The sequence below is a fragment of the Aristolochia californica genome, unplaced genomic scaffold, assembly GCF_029961685.1.
Source record: "Aristolochia californica isolate CCGP_79_NKW_82.1479 unplaced genomic scaffold, dmAriCali1.0.hap1 SCAF_5, whole genome shotgun sequence".
Classification (NCBI taxonomy): domain Eukaryota; kingdom Viridiplantae; phylum Streptophyta; class Magnoliopsida; order Piperales; family Aristolochiaceae; genus Aristolochia; species Aristolochia californica.
This window is the reverse complement of record NW_027182214.1, coordinates 38167270-38186309: the sequence shown is the minus strand read 5'-3', so window position 1 is coordinate 38186309 and position 19040 is coordinate 38167270. Positions and strand designations below refer to the sequence as shown.

The 19040-nt window shown below is 37.5% G+C and overlaps 2 protein-coding genes and 1 non-coding gene across 8 annotated transcripts; all 3 read left to right on the top strand.

The window, feature by feature from the left end:
* Nucleotides 1-730: 730 nt before the first annotated feature.
* Nucleotides 731-5314, top strand: LOC137966037 (transcription factor ILR3-like). Of its 6 annotated transcripts, none has more exons than XM_068812490.1 (7): nucleotides 878-966; nucleotides 1226-1422; nucleotides 1560-1668; nucleotides 2704-2767; nucleotides 3684-3761; nucleotides 3851-4013; nucleotides 4909-5314. In XM_068812490.1, exons 3-7 carry the CDS (start codon nucleotides 1608-1610, stop codon nucleotides 5191-5193), a joined length of 651 nt encoding a protein of 216 aa, XP_068668591.1. In that variant the 5' UTR covers nucleotides 878-966; nucleotides 1226-1422; nucleotides 1560-1607; the 3' UTR covers nucleotides 5194-5314. The 6 variants fall into 6 exon arrangements, with proteins under 6 accessions (XP_068668589.1, XP_068668591.1, XP_068668588.1 ...); XM_068812487.1 differs by having other exon boundaries at nucleotides 2699-2767; XM_068812488.1 differs by lacking the exon at nucleotides 1226-1422 and having other exon boundaries at nucleotides 731-905; nucleotides 2699-2767.
* A 231-nt stretch (nucleotides 5315-5545) lies between these two features.
* On the top strand, nucleotides 5546-5619 carry TRNAV-CAC (transfer RNA valine (anticodon CAC)). The gene has a single exon. It is a non-coding gene; the product is annotated as a tRNA-Val (tRNA).
* A 156-nt stretch (nucleotides 5620-5775) lies between these two features.
* LOC137966142 (PRA1 family protein A1-like) lies at nucleotides 5776-16121 on the top strand. The gene is made up of 8 exons (XM_068812667.1): nucleotides 5776-6166; nucleotides 6845-6885; nucleotides 6994-7072; nucleotides 12071-12157; nucleotides 12233-12321; nucleotides 12417-12488; nucleotides 12619-12765; nucleotides 15840-16121. The coding sequence occupies exons 1-7, from the start codon at nucleotides 6009-6011 to the stop codon at nucleotides 12720-12722; spliced, it is 630 nt and encodes a 209-aa protein (XP_068668768.1). The 5' UTR covers nucleotides 5776-6008; the 3' UTR covers nucleotides 12723-12765; nucleotides 15840-16121.
* Nucleotides 16122-19040: the final 2919 nt, after the last annotated feature.

Sequence of the window (19040 nt, the reverse complement as noted above, 5' to 3'; positions counted from 1 at the left end):
TGACTCGGTTATATTAGTCTACTATTTGATTTGGTTTGACTCAGTTCTCTATCTCCATATGGGTTATTATCTTGGATTATTACTCAGTTCCAACATACTATTTTGTGTAACTTCCTTATTTACTGATGGACTACATATTAAATAGTCTGCAAATTTGGTACATATTATTTGGGCATTGGCCCATTTCCGCTACTGCATTTGTATCTCTTTGATTGAGACTTTATTTTTGAAGAAGAACTCCTTGGTCGCTAGCCTTGGGTTCGTTATTTGCTGACTATTGTTGGCATTGGTTTGTTTGATGTAGAATTTGAATTTCTTAAAAAAATAAAGCACATACATGGTGGCCTCAACATCTTATTTTCCTCTTTATCCATTACCCATTGGTTATTTGGCTTTCTCATACCATCCTTTATTTGACTTTCACATACTCCAGCCAACATCTTGTGTGTTGTTTTGGTTGGTTTACCTTATTGTAGGAAGATACGGAGGACTACCATTTACATGGTTTTCTCCTACGAAAGTAAATTGGCTTTTTTACATGGTGAATGAAAATACTAAATAAATAAACTACGAGCCTCAGTATCAAGTGTGGACTTGTGTTATTTCGACGAATAAGAATAAAAAGGTCCTAATCAATGCTCTATCCTTGAGTTTCGTATTCCACGTCCACCGTTGACAAAATAAGGCTTTCTTAGGCGAGCAAGATGCAGCCATTATCGATTGGGACGTCAATGGTCGAAATTTCGTTTTCTATTTGCATCACTGAAAGTGATACTCTTCTAGGGGAGCACTGAGCGGAAAGAAATTTGCTCTAGGCCAGGAAGAAAAGCATGATAGAGCGTGTGGCACGCGCGTGGACTTGCCCTTTTCTGTTCTTGACGAGGCAGTTTGCTTTCTTTGGCTAGGTAATTCAGTGTTACATTTTGAAGGAATTCCAGTGCTTCCTTTCTTGCCAATTTTAAACTGGTAAGACATTCTTCAATCCAAATTTCTTAGGTTAATACTACATACTTGTTATCTCTTCCAAGTCAATTATCTTTGTCGACTCGCGACCGAGTTCTCTGCTCAGTCTAGTTTTCGACATTGGGACTGAGTTTCGCCGTAACTCCATGTTGGTTATATCGTATAAAGAGCATGGTGATAACTCAGGCGACAGAGGGAATGGTTTTTACTTTAATTGTGCTGTTCAGGGGCCCCTGAATCGATTCACAATGTGACTATGCAGTGTTTTCCGGGAACCTTTTTAGCTGCCGAAGCTAAGATCATTTTACCATGGAAGTGGGTGGTTAACTCGGGGCTCTACCGTAGGGCACAGACGATTGTGACTTCTAAAGAAAAAGGGCGGATGAAATCACAGGAAGTCACTCCGGAAAAGCAACATTTAATATTATTTTTTCCGAGTGAAGACGTCTGCATCTTCTGGTTTAGCCTGACGTGATTGCTTTTCCGCATTTTTAAGATCAGATGCATTTCTTTTCTTCTGTTTTAAACTTTTTCTTCATATAATCTTTACATTTCTCGATTTGTTCACCTGGGTCATCGTCAAATTGATTCTGGAGAAATGGGCTCTGCTCCAAGCGGCTGGATTCTTGATTACAATACCTTCGATGAAGTGCAAGCTTCTGATTTCATCTGGCCTCAGATTATCAACGATCAAGCTGTTGAAAGGTACTAGATGATTCTCTTTGCTTTTAGACTTTGTTGTGTGGTTGTTTTGTTTCGTTTCTCGTCGATTTATTGCCAAAGCCTAAACTATGGAGGTTGTTGTGATCTGACTGAAACTTATCTGGGGCTTTGGGGAGGTCTTCCTCTTCATTTTTCGTCATACTGGTTCTTGTTTGACCTTTTTATCTGCATGCTGTTTAAGTGATTTGTTAGACGATTTTTTGTTATTTGTTTTATTTGAGCTTTTTATGTGCTGTTTGATTTCGGTGATTTACAGTTTCTCCATCCTCGTATTTGTTTTTATTGTTGATTTAACTGCATGGGTTCTCTGAACTTTTGTTTCTATGTTTTTTGTGCCCACAGAGTTGAAGGGTACATCGACATAGATGAGTGCCTTGTCAAATTTAGTTGAACTATTTCTGTTATGGATGAGCCATTGGATTTCTTAGTTTCTTTTTATGTTATTTTGTGGATGACAAGGCTTTTGTATGAAGCATGGTAGTTTCACTATAACTGTTTGTTCCCTTTCTGAAAAAAAAAATGGTAAACAATAGTATGCAACTGCGTGGAAGATCATAAATGCTTGACAAGGAACCTAGATGGACTGCCTTAGTACTGGAAGAAGGGAATGGATTATGGAGAGAACTCCTGTGGTTTCAGAAACAAAACCAAACGGTTCCCTTCTCTGAGGTTTTACAAAGTTACTCTACCACATAGTGTACTCTAGTTACTTTTGTCCCAATCATCAATAGAAATATCAACTTTTCATGTTATCTATTTGCTTAACTGTTAATCTCCAGACGTAACTGCACCAAAACTTGTGTGGCCTTGAATTTTCCAATCTCATGCCACAAGATTTTGTTATTTTTTTTGTTGAAGGTCCAAGATTTATTTCATAGCTGATGTTTGCCAACAGAAACTCTCTTTGTATTTTCTTCATTTGGTTTCTGTAATTGGTGAGGAAATTTGTGAACTCTGCTAGTCCTTGTGACTAACTTTATCTGGAAATTGATGCTACGACTTCTGTGTCCAGCGAAGGTGTAGGGCTTCATATCTTAGTCAAGGAAAACAGTTGCTCTGATAAGCAATCTTCCAGAAAAAGGCAAGGATTTAACTTTTTGCTGACCTTTCTGCCAACTCTATCACTGGATGTTTAAACCTCTTTCCTGCTGATGAGCAGTCACCTTTAACTGCAAAAGAGATGGTAGTTCATTCTCTAACATATTCTCTGTATGGTTTAAATCACATGCTTATAGATGTGTAGAGGTATACATTTCTTTTTATTCTTGTTGTGGTTACATTGCAAGTATTATTGTAAAGCTTTTAAAATCTGCAGCAACTCGGTTCTGTAGATGTTTTAAAAGCACAAAAGCTAACTGTTTGAGGACTATGCTGGTGGCTATGGAGCTTTCAATAACCATTGGTATATATTTTGTCTAAAGAAAAAGAAAAAAGCGTGTTCTTCACCTTACCTGACAATAGCTCATCCATGTGATTGGACACTTATATGGACCAACTCACTGTGGAAGGTGTATGTAAATTGATGGACTAAAACATCAAGGAGTATGAGAAACAGAAAGGAGACATAAACGAACATAGTAGACAAAGTTAAGACTAATGAAATGCTCTGTACTTACATAGAAGTGGTATTAGTTATGGACTTTTATTGGGACATTTACCTAGTTGAGATGCTTAGAGTACTTTATAAGTTGGACTTGATTTTGATTGTTCTTGCCTTTATTGCATGATTCATGATAGAGATCCAAAAGGAGATAGGAGGCTTGCTTTCTGCATAGACATTTATGATGAAGCATGCTGTGATGTTGTTAAAGTAATGAGATGCTGCAAAACTCAGTCGGTTCTGTTTGATTTTGTTCCAAAAGTGTATAGTCTTGACAATAGTTCTGAAAAACTAAACCTACCTGCTTACTAGCTCTTCTTCTTTGCACATGTTTATCTGCTGATTATTTGTGTCTCCTTTTAGTTCCTTTTTAACGTTACCAATCCTCATCTTGTAGAACTCGCATGGAGTCACGTGCAGGCCTTGGCACGAAAGCATGCCGTGAAAAAATGCGAAGAGACAGGCTTAATGATAGGTTCAAAGCCTAGTTAGTGCAAGCTTTCATTTTGATGCTTGTTGATTCTTTCTCTCGTCATTTGATAGTGGATTCTGTTTTACTATCAGGTTTGTAGAGTTATGTTCCATTTTGAACCCTGGGAGGCCATCAAAGACTGACAAAGCCATTATTTTAAGTGATGCTTCTCGCCTTTTAAATCAGCTCCGTGTTGAAGCACAGAAGCTTAAAGAAACAAATGAGGCACTTCTAGATACAATAAAGAATCTGAAGGTACTTTCTATGTGGCTCCTTTTCTTTGAGGTTTCTCATGATTTGCCTAACCAAGGGGAAAAAGCATCTCTTTGCCCGGGAACTTCATGCAAGCAGATGGACATTTGGTCTACATTGAGAATGATTTGCCAAATTTAGTAAAAGAGCGCTCATATATTTCTGTCCACTTGAAAACTTGTTTCCAACCTGGTGGGTTCAAATGGCCCTCCTCATATAACTTGACAGTCAGTGAAATCCATTTTAACCAAGTGAAACCTTCTTTAGCTTCTTCTAAGCAATAGCATTGATTAGAAATGTTGATCACCAAAGAAGGGTAAACTCAGAGCGACAATGACATATCATATTTGTTTTGGTCATGGTCTAGTGTGGAGGACAATTAGAGTTCAGATTTGCTATAACATGGATCAGTGACCAAGCTGGTCCTTTCCAATCATGTGGAGAGGATGAATGGACCCAATCATATTAGAAAAAAATGTTCCCTATTCACCCTCTCCTTGTGATTAGAAAGGACCAGCTCAATGCTAATACATGTGTACTCGCAGATCTGATCCGGGACAATTATTCCCTCTATAATGGGCTAATATGCATCCACCAGAATGGGTGAACTATTCAGATTACATTCTTTGTCCATTTGGATGTGTTCCACTCAAAGTTGTCTTCGTAATGTTTGAATATTGGGAAATATTGAATTTTTACAACAAAAGAAAGCAATGCCGATTCATTAAATTGAATTCAGGAGCATACTGGCACTGATGCAGCATTGATTCTCGCCTACTTCTATAACGTAATTATGGTAACATTGTTGAGGTATTGGCAAAATGATAAATTTCTATTTTTTTTGCATATCATCTAGGGGTACCGGTAAGTGTATGATCTGATTGTTTTTCAATTCCAGGCAGAGAAGATGGAGCTGCGAGATGAAAAAGTGAGGCTGAAGGCAGAAAAGGAAAAGATGGAGCAGTTACTGAAAGGAATGAGTGTTCCATCACCGTTCATGCCCCACCCAGCTGCTGCATTCCATGCTGCTGCTGCTGCATTCCATGCTGCTGCTGCTGCTTTTGCCACAAATAACAAGGGAATCCCTTTTGCAAACTACCCTCCAATTGCAATGTGGCAATGGATGCCTCCAGCATCTTTAGACACCTCTCAGGATCATGTACTCAGGCCTCCTGTTGCTTGACTGTTGGCTAAATTTGCCTGCATAAAATGGAAACAAGCTGTAAATTTCTGCTTGTAATCGTGTGTAACTTACTGATTTTAACTGTCTGATTGGAAGGAATCCCTTTCCATGGGTTGTCTAATGATGGAAATCGTACCACTGATCTGATATTGAAGATGACGGCTTCTCAGTGTAACTTCTCGTGAACGGAATTTATGTAAACTGGAAGCGGGAAGTCTCTAGTCTCAGGTCTACTGAAACAGGTAGAATTCTGTTTCTATTCATTCCTTGTGAATACCGGTTGCAATTAATTGAGCGTTCCCTCGGTAAATTTCAAATATATAAAAACTCTTAATCTGCTCAACACAACAGCGTCTGGGTGGTGTAGTTGGTTATCACGCTAGTCTCACACACTAGTGGTCCCCGGTTCGAACCCGGGCTCAGACATTGTTTTTCCATTAACTGTCCGTTATGTTTTCGTTACTTCCAGGTTTTCGCTTACCTGTTATTTATAATTTGTAATAAATCCACAGTAGAGGACATGTTCGTCATATAAATTTCAAATGCAGCAGGTCAGAGAATACGTTCACCGAACCACGCAAGCCATCACCACTTGGAGTTCCTTCCAAAGTGCATTCATCTCTGACAAGACAGACCTTCTCGTCTTCAGAGCTCGGCAATCTTTAAAGTCGCTACCAACGACCATCGAGATCAGAAAAAATTGAAACAGAATTTCTTTTCCGCGCTTTTCTATTCCTTTTCAACTTTTCTCCTTCTAATAGGGTTTCGTTCGATCTCCCACAGTCTCTTGATTAGGGTTTTTTCGGAATTTTGAGATGGATTGGGGAAATGTAACTGCGGAAGATTTAATGGATGGTCTTCGAGAGGTGGATTGGTCTTCACCTCCGCGGCCTCTTACCGAGTTCTTCTCCAAGTTTACCTTCCCGAGATCCTATTCCAAATGGAACAGCCGCCTCAAATGCAATCTCTTTTAGTAAGATCTTTTCCCTTTTCCCACGTTCAGATAGCGATAGCGATACACTTCCGGTAAAGAACATCTCCCTTGATCTTGAATTTGACCAGATGCTAGAGCTACTTGAATCGTCTAACGATGATTTTCAATTATATAATTCTCTCCTATGGAGAATTTCTTACCAACTTGACTTTAAAATGAGCGCTCTCGCATCGTGATCTAATACTGTGCGTAAGTAGGACTTCGATTTCTTAGCAGGAGGGCGTCTTTATCTGTGTTGATTTTGTTGTGTTTGTCTAATTTATTTTGGTTTCCAGAGAAACTTGTTGAGTTTTGCTGTCATGAACTGCTGTTATTATTAGATGGGTTCATGTTTCTTACGGAAAAGATATGCCAGTATTTCTTTCTCTGACTATATATGTGATTACTTACTATGAGATTTGAAAGTGGTTAATTGTGCGAGTTTATTTTTTTCTCCACCACTCAAACCTACAAGCAAATGCAATTATCAACTTCTGATCCCATTTTTCTGCGTGTCCTTGAAATTAGCAGAAAGGTCTTTGCTAATATTCTTAGCCTAATTCGTTAGTTTACTCTTTTTATTTTGCAATTTTGTACTATATTAGGATGTCCGTTCTTTTTTATCTGTCTTTCTTCTATTGTAACTCACCTTGTAATATATTGGAATCTGGTCTGCAGCTATCGCACAAACTATTTCATCATGGTAGTTGTCATACTAGGTAAATTGGTTCCTGATGTTTTTTCTTCCCCTGTTAAGATTGTTGTTAGGCTAATAATTTCTTAAATTGCTAATGGATTGATTATTTGTTGTATTGTCTGATTTTCAGGGATAGGATTTCTCAGAAAACCACTTGCTATTATTGCTGCTCTATTAACAGCCCTAAGTATTGCTTTTCTCAATGACAGGTAAGCTTCATTGTCCATTGTAAGGTTTTTAGCATCATTGCTTGTATTGTTGTGATTTATTATGAATCTTGATCTAATGGGCATGTTAGGGAAAATAAGGATAAATTTCTAAAAATTATGGGTGAATGCTCAGTTTGGAGAAGACAATTTCAGACGTCCTAAGTTCCAAAAATGTTTTTTTGGGACTGTCCATCTATTAATGCAAATTAATACCTCATAAAAACTTCTCTCAAAAAATAAAACTAAAAAACTGTAACAATACAGCACATCAAATCTTATAAATAAAATGTCTCGCACAGTCCATCAGGTCATACAAATAATTACCTCATAACAGCATTTTATAATATCGTTTTCAAGCATATGAAAATAAACATGTTATCCTAATGTATTATAACAGCACAGTCCATCAGATCATTCAAATAAATACCTCGGAACAACATTTATACTATTTCTTTGAAGCATATGAGAATAAACATGTTATCCTAATGTATCATTCCACCCCCCTGAAATTCCAAACCTAAACAATAAACTCTAAAAGGTATTGTTACTCTAGTGCGGTATTGGCATATTGCTGCACTGATTGGCTTGTGGGTTATAGAAGTTCACGTGCACTTAGGGTTGCAAATGGGTTTTGTTGATTTTCCCTTGCTTTTGTTTGTCAGCTTGACTTTTAATTGGATTGGAATGCCTCAATCGTTCTAGTACCAATGTTTCAATAAAATAAAGAGAGACTCACGCATAAGAAAGGGGTTGGAAAAGGACGTTGTAACCCATACCCTTGAAAAATGTGAGCAGCTTCAGAGAGGAGAGCCATTCCGCTTCCCGTAAAATATTACTGGTAACAGATTGCTTCTTCTGAAGCGCGCCCTATGCATTCCGCTCGCTACAATCCGATTAGTTCTCTGGGTGAAAATACATTAGACATTCCATCTGTAGTAAAGGGGTTTGTGCGAAGTGCAAATGAGCGTGTGTGTGGTTGGGCCTTCTTTTTGAATCTCCCTTTGCTCCACTCATTTAAATAGACCCAAGGGAGCGGAAGATAACGAAAGGGAGACAAAGTCATAACTAAATCATAACACTATAACCTCAACCATCTAGATTTGTTCTTATCTATAGATAATGCAAGAGGGAACTTATGACCTCGCAGGTGGAGAGGGATTCGAACACCTGATATTCATATCAATACTTCAATTTTCAAGACCGACTCTTTCAACTGCTCAGACATCCATCCCTTCGCGTTTTACTGCGAGTAGGAAGTGGAATTAATGCAATGGATTCAAAAGCATCAAACCTCTCTTGTTTGGAAGAATCAAAACGCATTGAAATGGTACCAGCCATACTTAATAATGGAAGGATTTGGCAGAAATATGTAAAATTGTCCCTCCTAAATGATCCACTCAATAATGAATTCAGTTCCTATAGTTGTTATGGATAGTTCAAGTGTAGGTACTACACTCATGCATTATCATCACCTTTAAATCCATTGCAAGTGTATCAACAACTCTGATACATCAAACAAAGCCTTCTTCTCAAGTCCAATCATTGAATTCTTCAACTACAGATTTTGAACTTTCAAATTCCACCTTATCTGTTGCACTTTGGGAAGGAAAAAGGCCATGTATTTCTGATCCAGAATCGAAATATGTGTCCTTTGATTTTTTGTCACCGTCCTATAAATCATTTGCATTGTCCTTGATTTTTTGTCTTCATCCTATAAACCATTTGCATTGTCCTTGTCTACTTCTTCTATGATTTATACAGTGCAAGATGCCTTAGCGTTGCTGAAGTGGAAACAAGTTATGGATGAAAAGATGGATGCCTTGGTTTCTAGGGGTACATGGACACTGTGTGACCCACCTAAGGGTGTTGCCATTGTATGATGCTTCTGGGGTTTATACTATTAAATATAGAGCAAATGGGATTGTTGAAAGGTATAAAGCCCAATTGGTGGCCAAAAGTTATACCCAAACCTTGGGTATTGATATGTTCGAGATGTTTTCACCTGTTGCTCGTCTTACTTCTGTCAGAATTTTTGTTTAATGGATGACCTTTATATCAGTTGGATATAAAAAAATGCATTTTTTTTATGGTGATTTGCAAAAGGAGGTGTATATTGAGCAGCAACCCCTTGGTATATTGCTCAGGGGGAGAGTGTAAATTGCAGGATGTTATTTATAGCCTAAAACAAAGTCCCCAACTTGGTTTGAAAAATTGAGTGAGGTAGTTATTAATTTTGGTTTTGTAAGAAGCCATTGTGATCATTCCATTTTTGTGTTGAAAAGACAGTATTTGGTAAAACATTTTCAAACAAAAGATTTAGGACCACTAATGTATTTTCTTGGTATTGAGGTGGCCCGAAGCCAAAAAGGTATTTTCCTATCTCAAAGGAAGTATATTTTAGATATGTTACGAGAGAATCGTGTATTGGGCGCATGTCCAGGGGATACTCTCATGGATGTCAATACTAGTCTTCACAATGATCAGAGTCTTGAACTTAAGGATTAAACACAGTACAAGTGCCTAGTGGGCATGTTAATTTATGCTAGTATTACAAGGCTAGACATATCGTTTGTAGTGGGAGTTGTTAGCTAATTTGTATAGAAGTCACGCAAAATACACTTAGAAGAGCACATAGAATCCTAATATATTTGGATGGTGCTCTTGGAGATGGTATATTATACACTCCTCGTGGAAAAAAATGATGTGGTAGGATACAGTGATACAGATTATGCAAGATGCAAAATGGATAAGAGGTCCTAGATATGGTATTGTTGTTTTGTTGGGGTAACTCGGTTAGTTGGAAGAGTAAGAAACAAAGTGTAGTGGCCAGATCCAGTGGTGAAACTAAATATAGAGTGATGGCTCACATAGTGAATGAGCTAATGTGGATGAAATTAGTTCTTGTTGACTTAGGATTTTATATTACAGAACCTATGGTTATGAAATGTGACAATTAGACAACAATTTTTATAGTTAGTAATTAAGTCTTCCATGAGAGAACCAAACACATCAAGGTTGACTGCCATTTGGTGTTTTGTGACAAGCTGGAACTTTAATATTTATAGCCAGCTTGAAGGGAAGTGTTAAAACACATGTACTGGGGTATTTTGATAATATATGGCCCTCATAAGATACTAGGAAGTTTGTCTACACTTTCGTGTTCCAAGTTTCAATTTTCAGTTTATTCTAATATTTATTTAGGAAGATATAAAGGTTTACGTATAGAGGGGATTGACATTTTTTTTCACTTAAGTAAGTTTATAGGAATTGGGGGTTGAATTCCGGTCCCTAACAAGTGCTTCTTATTAGGCACTCTTCTGATCTCCTTCATGCACTTCCGCTTCTCCTTTCTTTCTTTTTCTCTCTCTTTTAATATCTCTTTTAACAATTGTCCTTCTTTCCAGTAGTATCTTCTTCTCTGAAAATATTATTGTTAGCTTTGCCCATTCAGTTTGTGCAATTCAGTTAAAGCTGCTATAGGTTCTTAGGTTTCCAATACCTCATTTTGGACTCCTTCTGATTGTGAGTAGTCAAACTATTCAATTACTCCACTTTTTTCCACCGACTTCTCTATGGGCCGTTTCGTGTTTAGCATCTTAGGTGCTATTCTTTACTCCATTCTCCTTGATCTATGAGCCAGTGTCAATCAGACATTTTTTTTGTCAGACATGTGTTGGATGTCTGCAGAAAAAAAAAAACAAAAACAAAACAATTTCCCTTCTCTAAACTTCCGATCGACTCTAGTCCTATTATTCCTCTTCTCTTTTGTGACAACCCTTTTCTCCGTTGTTGTCAACTTCTGTTATCTGTGCATTTGAAACATGTGGCAAGTAAAAGTGATAATGCCAACCTATCCAGTTGTGTTTATTTTGGAGGATGATCATTTTGATTAAAAAAAGGAAAATTTTACAGAAGCCTCCAGAAAGGCAGGGTGCCAAAATTACTTCAAGAAGGAGAAACCAACAATAAGTGGCTACATTAGTGTTGGAGAGACAACTAACAACAAGTTGGAGATTGCTTCTCTAGCTAGAATATTAGCAATTCAATTGCTCCTGTTGTGCATGTCTGTCTTTCATTGAGGCTATCTTTTGCTTCAAACTTCTTCACTCTATCTTTCTTCGTTGTCTCAATGTGCATCCTTCTAGGGAAGCACAAAAAAAAATAAAGAGAAAATGACGGCTGATTTTCTCTGGGTAATGCAACTTCAATGCCAATTGGGTAAGTCTGCATTGAATAGGGTATTTTAGGGGATGATTTCTACTTCAAAATGAGGGTAAATTTCTTGAAAATGAAGGGTAGCAGCTCAGTTTGAGGAGACTCTGACCGTCTCAGTTCGTTCAATATGAACAGACTACCTAAAACCAAAGGACCATTTTTTATCGCAACTTGGCTGCTGTCTAGTGTTTCTGCAATGTAAGTGGAAAGAAATTGAATTGTCCATTAGATCATATAAGTAACCACCTCATTATGACAATTTTTGTACTGATACCAATGGTACAAGAATAAATTTGTTACAAATGTAATTTCTAATGAGTAATGGAGGTTGCCTATGATGATGCCACCAGAAATTTTTTTTTTTTTAATTCACTTAGTTTCAGATTTTGTTTTTCGAGCTAGGAAAGGTGGTTATCCACTTAGCTCTTGTTTTCATTCCCTAGACTTAATCAACTGTCATACTGAAGCAGGAAAAAATTATTTTTTTATTATTATTATGACTATTTTTACGTTGATAACACTTGCACACTACACCCAATAACTTTGGTTGTCAGAACACCCCCCACCCCCCCCCCCCCCCCCCCCCCCCCAAAAAAAAGTGCCTCTTGATGACTTATTATACAGAATCTATTCACAAGACTTCTTTTAATACTTTTCAACCTGTTTTTTTTTTTTTGTCAATGACCTAGTACTGAATTCTAATTTATGCTGCTAACAACTTCCTGCTAGCATACCTATGGTTGTTTTTCTATTGTGTGTCGTTTCTGAAGACTTGATTTGCAGCTTTGCAGTTACTTTCAATGAGAAGGTTACAAGGACTGTTAGACAGTTTTCGCCCCACTTGGCTGCAAAAATGCGACCTTCTATAACGTAAGAGTAATAAGCTCTACTTTTATGTGTGCTAGGAACTTAGTTGTATTATATAAACTAAGAATCCATTTGCAGGCCTGTTATTCGTGGGCGTTCCTCTGCAAAAAGACCAATTCATATATGTGGGAAGCCTCGTTGGGTGTTTGTTGCTGTATTTGCATTAGGTACCTCATGTTTGAAGTCTGTTTCCTTTGCACTGCTATCTTGCTGGGAAGAAGAGTTCACTTCGACTAATCAAACATTAAATGTTCCTCTTCAGCCTGTTGTGTCCTGTGGTTTACCTCATGCAGACTCCTTATAGTCCTATGGGCATTTGTGATTGGTCTAATTGGTAAATACTATTGCCACTAGTTTTTTATTTATTTTATTTTGAGAACGAATACTCTTGGCACTAAAGTATACAATTTTCTTATCCCCTTCATTTAATTGATCTAGTGAATAAATTATAACTTCTCTTACAGCAACGATTCTCCATGCAAGCTTTAGAACACCAAATCTCAAAGCTCGCCTGAACACATTCCGGGAGGATTTTCGTGCAGTCTGGCGCAATTATAGTGAGCTATGAATGTAGCAGTTCCTCCTGTGGGATTATGGGATTTGTAGTGCAGGTGAAATTCTATATTTTAATTGTAAAATATGATGGGTGATGTATCTGTTGTTGTTTGTCTATAATCTATACCTTGACCAATTTTGTTCTCTTTTACCACCTATCTCTCATTCTCTCTTCTCTTTTGAGGAAGTTGTCTCCTCTTTCATAAATCAATTGGAATTCAAGAAAGTTCTAGTACTTATCAACCTGATAGAAAATTGGAAGTTTTGTAGGACTTGAAACTTCTGGTTGTTTAGTCCTTAAACTGACAGGATTTTTAGTGGTACGTGGTTTTAGCTTTGACGTGCCTATAGATCTTATTTGGGTGGGAACTGACTCTGTTTGCAAGAAAGATGATAAACATTTGCTGTTAGCACCGTGATCTAAATAACCTGGTTTGGAGGTATATCACTGGTTTGGGAACTTTTTATGATCTTGGGATGAAAGAATTGCTTTTTGAGGATCAGTAGTTTTTTTCTGTTTTTTTGATAAGGTGTGACTATTAAAAAGAATTTGGTCTACATGTTGGATGGTCCTGAAGAAAATTGAAAGCTTTGGAGGGTAAATTTCATGGGAAGGTGGGCCTCAAAGGTCAGTATTGGAGTGAACTGGTAGTATTTCTCAATGCCTGTTGATCTTTAATGGGCTGCAATTGGGACCTAGCTGTCTTATCATAGTCTATGATTGTGTTCAGCTACTAGGACTGATCTTGGAATCGATTTGGAAGGACTTTTGATGATTCCTGTTACCCATAATTTGAAGAGCAAGTTAACTCTGGTTGTGAATTTTCTAAACTTCTATAGTCAAGTTACAAGTTTTCATCAATTTACTCAGACATATTCACCCCATACCCATACCCATACCCATACCCTTTTGGAAACTTGAACACAAGGTGTTATGAACCTCCTTTGGCCAATGGCCTATTATCTTGCGGAATTTGTTATGAAGCTGGGCTCCTAAGAAAACTGCCAAGCTTAAGCTTTTGACTTGGTTGGATTAATGGTGGTTCCCCACGAAACCCGACCCAATGCCCACCCTAGTCTCACTGGATTATAACAATCCATCACGCTTCTGTATTAAGTCCATGTCCTAGCCAGCCCATTCTATATCGGCTCACTTCGGTTCATGGAGCCTTTTTACCTTGACAACAACTCTCACTCTAGCACCAGGTAACCCTTTTCATAGGTTGCCCCCTCTAGGGTTCAAACACATGACATGATGGCTGCTCGGATACCAATGTCAGGTACCTAGCCAATACTGTAAAAGTTCTAGAGCTGATAGAATGAGGGGAGATTAAGCCCTTTAACCTATCCAATACTAGGTTGTCCCAACCCTCGCGTCCATGCCCTAGGTTGGGCTCAACAGGACCATAAAAGTTGATCTCTCAAAGTGTTTTTGTTTCAGCTCTCTTTGATTAATCACCTCCTAGCAGCTTCAGAATTTCAGAGGTGACTTCTCTTCTTTTTTATTCACGTCATGTGATGTGCTTCTATACCAATTCTTTGATTAGTCGCCTCCTTTAAACAATTGTTTGCCTTCAAACCTCAGCAAACTGGCTTCTATACAATTTGCATGGGAGGTGAAACTATCCCTCTGGGGGGTGCTTTGATTCCAGGCATAAGAGTAGGAGCCAAATTAGGATATTGGAGTTGTCGAGTCACCTTGAGGGTAGTTTGAGTCGCCTTGAGTGGTTTTGAGAGTTGGAGTGCTTTCTAGATTGCTTCGAGTCTCCTCACAGTGGGTTTGAGTTGCCTTGACTAGTATCTGTGATGTTTTCTATGAAAGCTTTGAGTTGCCATCAAGGGAGGGTTGAGTCATCTCAAGATAACAAACCATTGCAGCACAAATATAGAAGATTGCTGTCTTTGATCAAACTTGTAGAAAAAATTGAGAACAACAAGACTTGAAGGAGGGTTGAGTCATCTCAAGATTACAAACCAATGCGGCACAAATATAGAAGATTGCTGTCTTTGATCAAAATTGTAGGAAAAAGAGTGAACATCGAGACTAGGGTTCCCTCACCTAATATCTCCGAGTGGAAACAGAAATGCCAAACATTCACTTTTCTAGTCTCATCCTTGTCGCATGATATGTTGCATCAGCCCTGGGATGGTCATTGCATTGATACTACTTTGTTATGAACCTATGCTGAGAAGAGAATTTTCAAGCACAAGCTCATGTCTTGGTTGAATTAGTGGTGGTTTGGAGTGACAGAGGGTTAGGATTTGGCATGAAACATGCAAAGAGAAAAGAAGAAACAAAAGAATAGTTTTTGGGGTTTCGACTCTTAGCACCCTCTTGGATGTGTTTGCATTCTTATATCCATGAAGTATTAGTTACTACAGCTTTGGTGGGTCCCATAACTAGGTGGAAGCCCCCTTTCCCTAAAACCTTAGCAGTTAAATGTAAAATATCCCCATGTACCCCTCCTTATGGATATCCTGATACCTTCCATAGTCTTTTTTTAAATGATACCTTCCCCCAGCTAATAATTTAAGTATGATTAGTCTACCACTACAACTTACCCAACTAAATACTAAAATAGAATGTTAAGCGAAAGACAATGCATAAATTTTTGGCACATAGATTCTCTAGAATTCGTATACAATTCTGAACTCATCACCTTTTTCTAAGCACGTCGAGTAACTGTGCAGTTTTTTTTTTTTTTTTTTTGAAAAGGAGTAGCGGATGAGTGCTCAACCTAATGATAAATTTCTTGCTTCTTGGCAAGGGCCATGTTGAGTGGGAGGTTTGATAAACCACACCTGGTAGTTCTTTTCTACAGTTTGTGGATTCAAGGTCAGTGAGGTGCTGGGGCCCCTGTGGTGCTTAATGAACATGGAGATGTTTGCTGGGGACAGATTTTGGTTTTAGATATACCATGCTGAGAATTTGTCAGTGTCTATGATATTTCTCAGTTTTCGTTAGTCTCGTCATGGGTACTGAAAGAACTTTTTATTACTTTTGACCTGGAATTTATTACTGGCATGGTGCTTATTCTGCTGCAAGCTCTACTTGAACTGACATTTTCCGCTTCTTTTACTCTGTCCAAGTTTTGATAGTCATTCTCATGCTTGCCTCACCGTTATGCAGGTCTTGTTTATCATCATGCACCGGTGATGGTGCCACGACCACTGCTTGTTTTAGTATGTTCAGCTTCCTTATTTTGTGTTCAAATCTGTACAGAACACTGTAAATTGGTGGTGTATCTCTAATGGCCGTGTAGAACTTTTCTTTTTTTTTTGTTCCATTTTACAAAGCACTTTGTAGCACTGTAAAAGCGCAGCCCATTTCCACCAACAATTACTTTACGTAATTCTTCAAGGAGAATAAGGTTGATACTATATATAATTGCAGTCTCAATGTAGATAACAATTAGTGCTGCACCCTTAATAATCTACCAGAACCGGTCATTGGTTGCGATGTTTGTGATTTGAAGAGTTGAATTCCTGTTTTTGGAGAATTAAAAGTCGGTTTGCATTGTCTAGTTCTAATAAGTAATTGCACTAAGCTGGTTGTTTTTTTTGGGGGGGGTTTTGCATTGTCGGAGTAGCAGCTGCTATTGTCGAATAAATCACGCATTTTTAGATCTCTTTGGAAACCATTTCCCTTTCGTTTTTGTCCATTGAGAGGATGGAATGACATCGATTCCTGAAATATCTTTAAGGAGAAAGTCAGAGGAAGCTCACTTCGTCCTACTACCGAACAAGAGACTGGTAGCTTTCAATCATTCGTGGATAGATACCATGGAGGACTCTTGATGCAAACCAAAGAATTTGGTGGGTAAAGAGATGGGACTGGATGGATAGGCCTTGAAGAAAGGCGTGCCTGTGAATATTTCAATCTTTAATTCTTTGAGCATTGGACCTCTGCTGGGTTATTTTGTTCTCTTAATGTTGGGATGAGGGGCATCCTTCTTCGTCATATAAGGGAGAGGGAATCCCCAGCTTTTCCTGTCTGCGAGGTGAGAGGAAAAATGAGAGGCCCTTTAATTCTCCGTTTCTCCCTCACATTTATCAAGAAGATTATTAAAAAGGTTAGTTTCATTATTTTCTATTAAAATTCAATAATGATGTAGCCTTCATTACCCATTTGAAGACAGTATTCAGAGTTAAAATATATCCTTGAATGTCAGGAAGAATAAATTTCATTGGGTCAACTACAAAGATCCGAGATCCTTCAAAAAGCTTTTCAGGCAATTTAGAAACATCACACATATATACCATCAATAGATGAGGCCCCAAAAATAGCCACGACATTGCAAAAAATGTGAAGTAACTATCTTCACATAAACTGCTGATAGGACAAACCACTGCATGAAGAATGTGAAATCTCTCTCTCTCTCTCTCACACACACACACACACACACACACACATAAATACAAAATGAATTTTTTAAAAAGTATAAGCCCTGCTCTTTCCCCTCTCTTTGTGCATGTAAGGGAGGGATCACATGATGGCAGAGACAGGCAAAGCCCCAAAGAAGTTTGGCTGCCTGTTCAACATTTGGCTGTTAAACCTTTCAAACCAACCGCTTCACTGATTTCTACCTCCCCCTTGGTTTTTCAATTTTAGAACTGGAAAAGGGACCTGTTCAACTGGCTGGTCTAGCCCAGTTTTAGCAAATATTGGTCCTTATAAATCTTTTGTTTTGCATCCCTTATCCCCACTTCCTCAACACCAAAAGAAAACGTGGAAAATATTTGGCTTCCCTCTAGAAAATGCCCCTTGAAAATCAATATGACTCTAGCAAGGATGTTCACCATCCTTTTAGTGCTACTATTTTTCAATTTCATGATCACAACTGCTAGAAGATATAAATATGTTGGAGTGTCATTGATGTAATTAGGTTATGTTTTTTGCCTCTTCTTCACTCTTACTAGGGTCAAGGGTATAATTGTAATATTGGTACTTTTATCATTTATAAATAAAACTTAAGGAGGATGGTTTAGACTAAATCCATTATGCTATTCTTCCTCCTCTTTTCTCAAAATTCATCACTCTTCCTCTTGTCCTCCTAAAACCTTCTCTCCACAACTCTTCTTCTTCTTCTTACTCCTTAATCCTCTTCTAATGTGATTATACATCATGAAATCCTAAGTTTCAACATGGTATCAGAGTGGGGAAAATACAAGATGGAAAAAGAGAAGAAGAAGAAGAAGAAAAAAAAAAATAAACAAGAGGGGTTTCTCGATTTTCCTTTAGTCTTCTTTCAATATTCATGTCTTTCATTGTTTTTTTAACTCTCTTACCATATGTTTCATATATAAAATTATATAGTGTTGGAAAGATATTTGAGTCTAGTTTCCAAGTCAAAAAGAATCATTGAAATCAAATTTTTCTAGAAAGCGAAATCAACATCTGAAGCAGCAAAGGTCAAGCAGCAGAAAAACTTCTTGCAACAGTAGAAAACTTCAACTTTCAAGCCATTTTATGCCATCAAGAACGAGACTTTATATGGAGAATTATATATATATAAAAATATATGTAAGTGTATTTTTTTAACCATTCAACCAATTCTCAATCTGAGTTTTTTACATAGAGATATCGATGTCGGAAGAGTCAATAGTCATGCTCGTCAAAGAAGAAAGAGTACTCAGTTCGGCCAGATTATAGAGTCCAAAATCTATCAAATTATTTATCTTAAAAGAATATAAATTACACTTGGATGAAATTTATTTAAGTCTAGTTTCATAAGGACAAAATTTCATGTCAATCTGATTTATATTTAAGGAGATATTCACATCAGAAGAATCAAAGGTCATGTTTGTATCCTGTTGCATACGAAGATCCGAATTTAAGCCAATTTTTTTGAGTTGCTATTATTGATCAACAATATTAGGAAAGTATCTCATGATCTACCTTTGGAAAGTTTCTATTTTTTAACTAACAATATCTAAAAAGAATCTATAAAAGATCATCTTATTTTTCAGAAAATTTTCTTGATTTATTTGTCAAAGAGAAGAAGTGTTCCTATTCTGAATTATGATAACTTCCAAAAAAAGTAGTTACTTGATTTAATGTTTAAAATTACAAAAGTACCTATGTAATGAGATTTTGATCTAGGATCAAATTCAAAATGTGTGTTTTTTCTTTGGTTATGAGAAATTCTTGCAGCATATTAACAGCTTGTTGGAGCAGCACTCAGTGTACATATTCCCTTATGAACTGAGCACCCTCGCTCAACCTATCACTCGGTGAAATCCTTTCAATCTATAACCGGTCTAGCCTCAAGCTTTGCTTTCGATTTTTTATCTTACCTTTCAGAATCGGTTTCATTTTCGAATTATATCT

Bases quoted from the DNA above. Each gene is read 5' to 3' on its own strand.
- LOC137966037 (XM_068812488.1), top strand. From the start codon at position 1,562: ATGGGCTCTGCTCCAAGCGGCTGGATTCTTGATTACAATACCTTCGAT. The intron at 2,768-3,683 runs GCAAGGATTTAA...CTCATCTTGTAG, and splicing joins AAGCAATCTTCCAGAAAAAG to AACTCGCATGGAGTCACGTG. The intron at 4,014-4,908 runs GTACTTTCTATG...TTTCAATTCCAG, and splicing joins ATACAATAAAGAATCTGAAG to GCAGAGAAGATGGAGCTGCG.
- LOC137966142 (XM_068812667.1), top strand. From the start codon at position 6,009: ATGGATTGGGGAAATGTAACTGCGGAAGATTTAATGGATGGTCTTCGA. The intron at 12,322-12,416 runs GTACCTCATGTT...GTTCCTCTTCAG, and splicing joins TGTTGCTGTATTTGCATTAG to CCTGTTGTGTCCTGTGGTTT. The intron at 12,489-12,618 runs GTAAATACTATT...CTTCTCTTACAG, and splicing joins ATTTGTGATTGGTCTAATTG to CAACGATTCTCCATGCAAGC.